We start from the raw sequence: 10,053 nt of genomic DNA, 5'->3' as shown, positions 1-10,053 counted from the left end.
GCATTATAAGTTTAATATTAATTTATAATATTACTTTAACTTTTTACAACTGTAAATTTACATGTCTAATAGTTAAATTAATCATACGATACTAACAAAGTTTAACATTAAGCTCATCACTATTAATTTACAACTATCACTTCAATATTTTACAATTGTAACTTTACATATCTAATAATTAGATATATGTTACTAATAAAAGTTTAATACTAATTGTTTATAATTATATCTAGCCTATTTGGATATCCTCCCACAATCGATTAAATGTACTAAAATTATGGCTTTGGTAAAAAATAACCAAACAGCTCTATTTTTATATAATCGATTATTTTATATTAAGCAGGAAAGAAGAGCTTTGAGTAATCGATTACATTTGTAAGTGTAATTATTGTCAGTCAAAATTTTTAATCTATCAAGTAAGACCGTGGTCAACATGTGATTGCCTCGGTTGATCACTTCCATTTATCTTTCACAAAAAAGTGAAGGCTCATTGCCACGATCAATGTCTCATCTCTGCTGCCACCTCATCTCCCCTGATCTACAACCTCCACCTCTGACTTTTCTTCTTCGTGGGCCTCTTTATTACAATACAATATAGCATTAAATTTCTCTTATAAAAGACTCTTCTATTTTAAATATAATTTTCATAATTAATCACATATGTGTTAAATATTATACAAATATTAACTGGATCACTATAATACATATTTCATTTGTTAAATAGAACTTAACAAATTTAATAAATATATAGTTATGTTAATATTTATATCTTAAAAGACAATATCTTTTATAGTAATTTGTACATCTAAAATAGATTTTGACTAAATCACCCAAAATTTTTTAATTCTCTAAAAATTAATTTTAGAAAAACAATATCTAAGTATGTTTATGTTATAACATAATTAATTATAATTAAAATTAATTATATTAATCAATTTTTTCATAATTAATTATACTCAATTGAAATCCAAACAGGCAAATTATCATAAACTTAAAATTATGACTTTAACTTTTTTTAATTATAACTTCACATATTTAATAAGTAAAGGTAATATATGTTTTTGCACTCTATTTTCAAATTATACATAAGTGTCAAGGAATCTGACTGTAATTTCTAAATTTTGTGGGACTTGTTTCCAAGTACAATTGGTGCACTAGTAGATAGCAACACAAATAACAAAATATTCTTTCATCGACCAGAACTAAAGCATACACTCACCCAAACCCAAAAAAAAAAAAAAAGAAAAAAAAAAACAAAGCATGCACGTAAATTAGAGTTGGGAATACAAGCCATGCCACAAGTTGGTGGGTGTGGGTTGGAAAGGCTGGCTTTCTAACTAATCTGAAGCGGATACAGCCTGCCCCTAACCGAGTTTCTATTTGCACAATCTCTACAAAAAAAAAAAAAAATGCATCTATGGTATTTCAGGAAGATGGGAACGACGGTTGGCAGGCGATGATCTGGAAATCGGCGGTGCTCTGAATTCAACAGGATCTGACGTGGATGATACTCTAATAGACATCGAGTTATCCAACGAGCACCACAAGTTGTAAAAAGAGATCAGAAATCGAATTACAGAAGGCAAGAAAGCAACGAACAGGACAAAGCGAAACTTGACACAATGAGGAGGCGAGGTAGCAAAAATGGCGGAACCATCAGTGACAGCCATGGAGAGAGTAGCAGCACGGATCTCAAACTTGAAAGGAAACTTGTGGGTCGGTGACAAAATGACTAAGATTGAATTAGAGAAAGCGAAAGTGTTGGACAGCAGAAACACGTAATATGGGATGTTCCGTGACGAATATATTGCTGAGCCTGCTTTGTAATCCTCTGGCGGACCTCCAGCTTGAAATTTTCTACACCGGTAATCAAAGTGAGAACTGCGAGAAGGGCTTTTTGAGAAACACACTTCGTCAAGGTTTTATGAGAAGACTAAATGCTTTCTTTTGTTTTCAAAAACTGTTTTTTATTTTTAAAAGTAAAAAAAATTGAATTTCATTTGATTCAAGTGGTTGAGGGAGTTGAATTAACTTACCTTGGATCTTAAACTTAAGTCTTAGGATATAAGTCGTATTAAATAATTATGTCAAAAGCAGTCCCAAGGTATCCATGAGGCCTCTTTTCCTAATAACGATCTCATATAGTAAGGGTTTGACCTAGTTTAGGCGGGAGATGGTAATACCCCAAATTTTCTAGAATAGCTAGTGATATAATAAAAACAAATAAAAAAAATTAAAAGATATCATTTATGTGAGTTTTTTCATTTTAAGTTTTTTTAAAATTATTCTATTTTTATTTTTAAAAACAAAAACAATTCTAAAAACTGTACTATAATACATTATTTAAAGATTAAAGAAGAAGAACAAAATCAATCAACCCTAAATACTTTCTGAACCTGCTTTGTGTTGATCAGTGTTATTGGGTCCATCTTCTTGCCAAAAACCACCAGGAGGATTGACTCCAGCTTGAAATGTCGCTGCAGCAATCAAAGTGAAAATTGTGAGAAGGATGGTTCGAGTATCTTGGGGTGTGTCCGTGTCTTTGTTAAACTGAAAATATTTGAAGCAATTCGTCCTTCTTCCCTCTTGTGTAGAAGCCATTTTGCGCAAAACTGACGCTATTGCTGGCCTTGTATATATACACGCACAATTCGAATTTTACAACGTTGACTTCGATGAAGATCATTTACGTCACTTTTTTTAATAATGAGCGGAGAAAAATATCTAGTTGTGATCATTATGGACACCATATCAGTTTGAAGGAACAAATAAGTTAATGGTTACTTGATAATTAATAATTATCATTTCATATCTTACTCCCTCTATTTTCAAATATAAAAGAAACTACCATTTGTTTTTTTTAATTTACAAATTAAAAGTACAAATTTTTTAAAAAAACATTTGTCACATTTTTCTGAAATTGTCTCTCATAAAATCAATATTTATTTTCACTTGACAAATTTATTTTATCAATTGCAGGGATAATTTAATCTAAATTTTTCAATTTTAAAAATAATTATTTTATTTAACCAACTTTTTCAAACCGTATGAATTGATTATTTTCTCCTCTATTTGAAAATAGAGGAAGTATCTCTTTTTATTGCCTACAGGAGTCTTTCAATTAGAAACAATCTTGTTTAAAATAGGAGTTATGGTTAGATATTAAATGTAGATATTTCTCTCGGTGAGGCTTTGAACTATATTTTGTCATGTTATGAGAAACTATCCCTTTCTATTAGACTTAGCTCCCGTTAATTTTTCTATCATATATGATGATGTGTGGAAGAGATTTTTTTTAATAAAAAGATTTTTTTCCAACCAGTAATATTTTATAATTTATTTAACTTGTTTTTTGTTTGTATTTCTTTTTCTTAGCATATTGCAGTATCCAGTTTTCATTTTTTAAAAAAAAACCTAGAGGGAGGTAGGTCAAAACTCAAAGCGTGTAAGTTGATCTCTAATTCAAGTATTTATAGAATCGACAAGTGAGTCGACATTTATCAATATTGAGAACCAAAAAGACAACAATTTTGTGTGCAAATGGTATTTTTATTTAATTTATTTGGATTGGATAAAGGCAAGAGGGCTTTTCTCTTGATAGTGATACTTGAATATAATTTCCTAGTTTTGACCTGTCTCCAAACTCGTGTACAACTTGCCTGTGGTTAAAAAAACCAAAATGAAAAACAAATAAAAAACAAAACAAAACTCTTGACGCTTTCTGGTGGCTTGAAAAACTAACAAAGAAAGAACCAACCCATACCAACAAAGATTGATTTAGTTAGTAATGATTTGGATCATGACTCACATAATTGTAGGTTTAAATCTCACCTTCAATTTGAGGACAATGTTGATGAATAATATGTAAATATATTTGTAAGCAATATAGATTTCTTTACCCACGTTACACTAATGATAAGGAGACCACCAAAGAGTAAATGAGGCTTATATGAACCAGAGGCTCAGTAAAGGTAGAAAGGAGTGCTACTTTTTCATGTTTCTCAATCTGTAAGTACATATATTTGAATTTGTTCGTAATGATATTGAATATTTGCTTAAGTAACTTTTTTTTTTGCAGTACACACTAACAATTGATAGTGTTTTCGATGAAAAGCAATTCTATAATCTTTTTATGCTCTTTGCATCATAAACTCAATCTGACAATGAAAAAATCTTGCGAGCAATGTGTCTAAGGAGTTTTATAATACATTTTTCTTTGTGATTAAGTTATTAACTATGTCATGTTGATGATAGGGCTATGAGAATTGCCCAGCAAGTTTGGTTGGGCAAGGCCTCAAGTGATATCAAGGATCCTACATAATTATGATGATAGAGCTTTCTTTCAACATAATTATGACAATGTTGTGTTATTTCACAGAGCTGTTGGCAACCTCCTACTAATTCGTGTGGGTTTTATGTGTTGAGACATGCATATAATATCATCACAACTAGCTTGACTGAGTTCATTGAGGAGGTAAATCTAATTTTATGTGTTATTTATTTTTTTCTTCAAATTTCTAGTTTAATTCCCTTATCCCTAATCTTTTTAGATGTTCAATGATCCATCTCCATTTTTAGATTTAGAGATCCATCAAATTAGGCAACATTAGGGACTCTTCATGTTAGATCTTCATAATAATAATCCTTTGGAAGAGTGAGTTGTGTAGCTGTAGGAAACATTGACATTTATAGTTGTGTGTAGGATTACTTACTTGACAATTTATGTTTTATATGTTTAAAATTGTACATAATTTTAAATTCATTTGTTTTGAATAATATATGATTGTCTGGCTGATTTGATAAGTGCAGGTTTTAAATTATAGCTTATTATAACTAGGGCAAAGAAAACGAGAGTAATTTTTTTTCTAATTGAACTATCTACACCAGTTGTGGCCATAACTAGTGTAGATATCTTACTCAACTACGCTAGTTCTGATTTTAACCGGTGTAGATAACAATATATCTACATATTATGTTATCTACACTGGTTCTACAAGAAAATTAGTGTAGATATTTCTTATTTGCATCGGTTAAAGCCAGAACTTGTGTAGATGTGTAAGACATCTGCACTGGTTATGGCTACAACTTGTGCAGATATCATATTTTTTTAAAAAATTAAGTACATAATTTTCCTTATCTACACGGGGTTTGGAACCGGTGTAGATTATCCAATAACTATATCTGCCTTATCTACACCAGTCTTATCTACACTAGTTGTAAAATTGGTGTAAATAACCTATTCTAACTGGTGTAGATTTGCCTATCTGTACTAGTGTCTTTGAGTCTAAAGACATATCTAGGTCTTGGTGAGCATTGGGACTCAACTCACCTACACAATTTTTCATAAAAAGGGAAGAATTACATATAAGTCTCATACAAGAAAATTAATCACTACAAGGTCCATTAACAATAATGGCCTTAGTTCAATTATTAATGGACCTTAACATGGCCTTAATTTAATTATTAATGAACCTTGGAGTGATTAATTTTCTTAAACTTCAACATAATTCTTAAAAAACAAAAGAAAAGGAAAGGAAAGAACTGGTAGCATCTAATTAATCTCAGTAAAACTTCCTATTGATGATCTTGTGGGAGGTAATGGCATGGACCTAGGTAACTGTCGTCGTTGCTTTTGGTTTAAATATTTGAATTAAGAATCTCAAGATTGCTATCAGCATCACTATGCATGTGAAAAATAAAATTTAGTAGGTCTGTTTCTATTTATAATTTATAAATATAATATGACTCACTCTCCAAAAATTCTTCATAATATATGAATAGTTGCTTAATTAATAAATTTGCGTATGAAATAAAATTTATGATAGTTTGCACTCTTCATAAGACATAAATAATGAAGTTTATAATAGAAAATTTGTCTAATACATGGAGAAACATCTATATATAATAAAAAAAATCATAGCATGATCCCTACTACTTATAAATAAAAAAACACCATGGATCATTCATAAAATTATGTGTAGTTTATGTAAAATGTGTCAAATTGATATTGATAAAACAATATAGGGTCAGTGTTAATTTACACCTAAATTATTTTCCCAACCTAAGTGCGCTGGGCATCCTCAAATCAAGTAACGATACCAATTGCTTTTTTGAGAAAATTTTTAGGATATTTTTGCCTTTAACCCTTGTTTTAATCACAATTATAGGTTAGGCTTTTAAAAGCGAGTAAAAAATATTTTTAATAGCGATTCTGCAACAGCTGTTATTTTAGGAGATGTTAAAAGTATGTGATTTTTAATAACGGTTGTCCAAGTGCTGTTAAAAATAAACTTTCAATAGCGAGTCTATATTCATTGTTGAAAGTTGCTCGTGGATTTTTTTTTTTTGAAAAAAAAGGAGACTTTTAACAACGGTTCTAGCCATAACCGCTGTTACATCCAGAATTGCTGTTAAAAGTGATTTTTTTAAAAGAAATTAATTCTGTTTCTACTTATTTCTCCAATTCCTACAAATGAAATTGTTCTATACAATTTATTGCCAGCCAATTCCAATACATATAAATAATCCAAATTTCAATACAAAATTTTATGGAAATTACACAAAACTCAAATTGTCTTATTATACAATTTCCTAAAAAACTACCTAAACATCACATACAATCCACAAAATATTGTGCCCAACATATGAGGATGTTCTCAGCCTCTTCCTCAAAAAATGGATTCACAATGTCAAACATCTAAATTAAAATATAAAATTGCAATTAAAACATTAACCAACTAATTCAAGTAACAATAAAATTAACTTTTAAAAAATATAGTTAGCTCATTTGTAAATTCAGTCATTCCCAATGTGATGATGTTGAGCATATGCCTCATTACATACATGCCGCACAAACTACTTTTCTGTGATTACCTTCGACTCTATATAAAAACACACACACACACACACACATAAGCAATTGGGAATTAGTAATAAATATTGAGAATTGAATATATTAATAAAGTGTGTTGATAATTCAGAAGAATAAATACAATAATAATATAATGGGTTTGGTTTGGTCCATACTCCATATTATGTGAGTTGGAATTCCATATACGTTCTACATCACCAGATAGCTATGCATTGTAATTAAAAGACGAAATTTTTGCTGAACATTAATTATCCTGTGGCAGCGTGAAATAATTCTGTGAATCTGAAAGTTGTAAGGCTTATGTGAATCAATTCAATTATTAGGCAGAAGAAACCTCTAGAGTCTCTGGCGCCAAAGAAAAAGGAGTTTGAAAAGAATAAAAATCTTTTTTTCAGAAATGCCAAATTGGACCACAAGAAAAGTTGAAGCCTCTTTCACAATAACACCCTCTATTGGAAGTGAAAACAAATTTGATTTAAAAAAAAAAAGAATACCCACTTTCAATAGCAAGTGCCATGCATCTACTATTGAAAGCGATCAGATTTATTTATTTTTAATTAATACCCACTTTCAATAGCGGGGGAGTGGCACTTGTTATTGAAAGTGAAAAAATTTATATTTTCTTAACAGTGAGTGTCATGTCACCCATTATTGAAAGTTTAAATTTTTATTTTATTTTCATTTTTTAAAATTTTTAACATCGAGTTAAATTAGACCCAGTGTTAAAAGTATTTTCTATACCAGTTAAATTTTTAACTGATGTTAAAAGTTCTATATTGGCAACAAATATTGCCAAAATGCCACCGCCTCTACTTTTAATTGCCACTACAAAAAAAAGTTAACTTTTGGTGCCGACTATATTTATTACTGTAAAAAACTATTAGCGATAAGACTTTTAGTGGCATCACCAAAAGTCCAAAAGTCACCACTAAAGGTTTTTAGTGGTGACTTTTTGCTGCCAAAGGATCACTACCAAAAATCTTGTTGCTAATAGTTTTTGATGGTAACAAATAGTCGCTGCCCAAAGTATACCTTTAGCGGCGAACATTGTTGTTGCCAAAAGTTTTTTGCAGCTAAAAGTTTACTTTTGGTGGCGATAATTGCCGCCGCTAAATGTATACTTTTGACTCGATGCAAAAAATATTAGCAACAACACTTTTGGTAACGACTTTTTAGTAGCGAAAAGTTGCCACTAACAACTTATAGCAGCGAAAGTTTTTAGTGGCGACTTTTTGCTGTTGCCAAAAGTTAAGTTTAAAAAAAATAAAAAAGCCATCTCATGCCATGTAGCGCCTCCTTGTGCCACGTTAGCTAACACCTTATACTACATTACCTGCCACATGCACACCTCTTAGTGCCATGGCACATGCCACGTCACCTAACAACTTGCACCACATCGCCACCATGTGTCACGTCACATATTAATTGTGAAATATGTCAAAGTTAGAATTTGAACCCTTAACCTCCACCTCCCAAGCCTTAAGTCCTCCTTTGTTGTTAATTAAGTTGAAATACACCTGCAGTTATTATATGTGAAATTAAATATATATTATTTAACTACACATACATATATCAAATAATATATTATTAAAAATATATACATATATATCTTATTTTATTTTCATTTATTAATATGTTAAAATAATTTCTATGAGTGTATATATATTTTATTTTTTAATGAAATATTATTTTGTTAGGAAAATGAACTTAAAATGAAATAATTTTAAATATGAAATAATTTTCTTATAAACTTTTGTACCAATTTTTAAATTTTATTTTATTTTTAAATGAAAATAATTAAGTATACAATTTATTTATAAGTATGTATTATATTAGTTTACGTTAAATATCTTTTACTTTTTTTTTCCATATTTTTCTCAAAAATTAATAAATAAATTATTAAACTTTTATCTTCCCCCAAGTTAAATTCTTCTCCTTATTTTATTTAAAATAAATTTTATCTACAATTTTTTCAATTATCTTAAAAATATTTTAATAAAAAATTTATTTTAATCATATAAATTTTGTTAATCATCATTTCGGACAATTATTCTTTATTATTTTTCAGATAGAAAATGGGTGGACATGTGATAAACTCAAAGTAGATGCTAAAAATAAAAAACTCAGTTAAAAATCTAAGTAGATATTTCATAATCAAAACAGAAAGAATCTTATTTTGACTCGATCTAAATTAGTTTAGACCTCTATTGAAGTCTCTTTAATAAAGTCAATCTAACCTTAATAGGGAATACTCCCTAACCACTTTACAATTTAAAATAAAAAAACTTTATTAAATTTATACATAATTTCATCCATAATTTAAAAAACTGTCAAGTATTCTCTACTATTTTATTTGTTATTTATTTTAAATAACTATCAAATATGGAGTATCTTATTTAAATAATCCTGTAGTGGTGAAAAGTAAAGCTCAGCAAATGAAGTAGACATCATTTGTATCCCAAGCCAAGTATCAAGTGCATAATGCATCAAGTAGTCTGCAATGCTATTTGCATCTTACAACATCTATATAACTTTATTATTCTATTGTTTATGTATAACTTTAACATTTCAATGTTATTTATTTCTCATTCTATATATAAATACCTTTAGTGGCAACAAATTTTGCAACTAAAAGTATTTATAAAATATTTTTTAGTTTTTTTTAATTATTTTTTCTAAAAATACTTTTGGCGGTGACAAATTGTGGCCGTGAAAAGTAATTACATAAATTATTTTAAATTTTTAATTATTTTTTTATGAAAACACTTTTGGCGGTGACTATTTGTTGCCCCTAAAAGTAATCATATAAATTATTTTTAATTTTTTAATTATTTTTTATGAAAATGCTTTTGGCAGTGATAGTTTGTTGTAACTAAAAAGTAATTATATAAATTATTTTTATTTTTTAACTATTCTTTTATGAAAATGCTTTTGGCGGTGATGATTTGTCACTGTTAAAAGTAATTAAAAAAATTATTTTTTATTTTTAATTATTTTTATGAAAATACTTTTGGTGGCGACGGTTTTGTCACTGCTAAAAGTAATTACAAAAATTATTTTTTCATTTTTTAATTATTTTTTTATGAATATACTTTTGGTGACAATGGTTTGTTGCCAGTAAAATGAGGCCTTTGGCGACAATTAATTAAATGTTACTGCTAAAAATAAACTTTCAGTGGTGA

General features: G+C 28.9%; 1 protein-coding gene across 1 annotated transcript; it reads right to left on the bottom strand.

Moving 5' to 3' along the window:
• Window positions 1-1,415: 1,415 nt before the first annotated feature.
• On the bottom strand, window positions 1,416-2,601 carry LOC129289082 (uncharacterized). The gene is made up of 2 exons (XM_054925903.1): window positions 2,397-2,601; window positions 1,416-1,816 (listed from the first exon to the last, which is right to left on the bottom strand). Exons 1-2 carry the CDS (start codon window positions 2,599-2,601, stop codon window positions 1,416-1,418), a joined length of 606 nt encoding a protein of 201 aa, XP_054781878.1.
• Window positions 2,602-10,053: the final 7,452 nt, after the last annotated feature.

The sequence above is a fragment of the Prosopis cineraria genome, unplaced genomic scaffold (assembly GCF_029017545.1).
Source record: "Prosopis cineraria cultivar Desert tree isolate PC_DT_omini unplaced genomic scaffold, ASM2901754v1 PC12, whole genome shotgun sequence".
Classification (NCBI taxonomy): domain Eukaryota; kingdom Viridiplantae; phylum Streptophyta; class Magnoliopsida; order Fabales; family Fabaceae; genus Prosopis; species Prosopis cineraria.
This window is presented reverse-complemented; position numbering and strand designations above follow the sequence as displayed.

Bases quoted from the DNA above. Each gene is read 5' to 3' on its own strand.
- LOC129289082 (XM_054925903.1), bottom strand. From the start codon at position 2,601: ATGGCTTCTACACAAGAGGGAAGAAGGACGAATTGCTTCAAATATTTT. The intron at 1,817-2,396 runs GTTCAGAAAGTA...ATTACAAAGCAG, and splicing joins CACTGATCAACACAAAGCAG to GCTCAGCAATATATTCGTCA.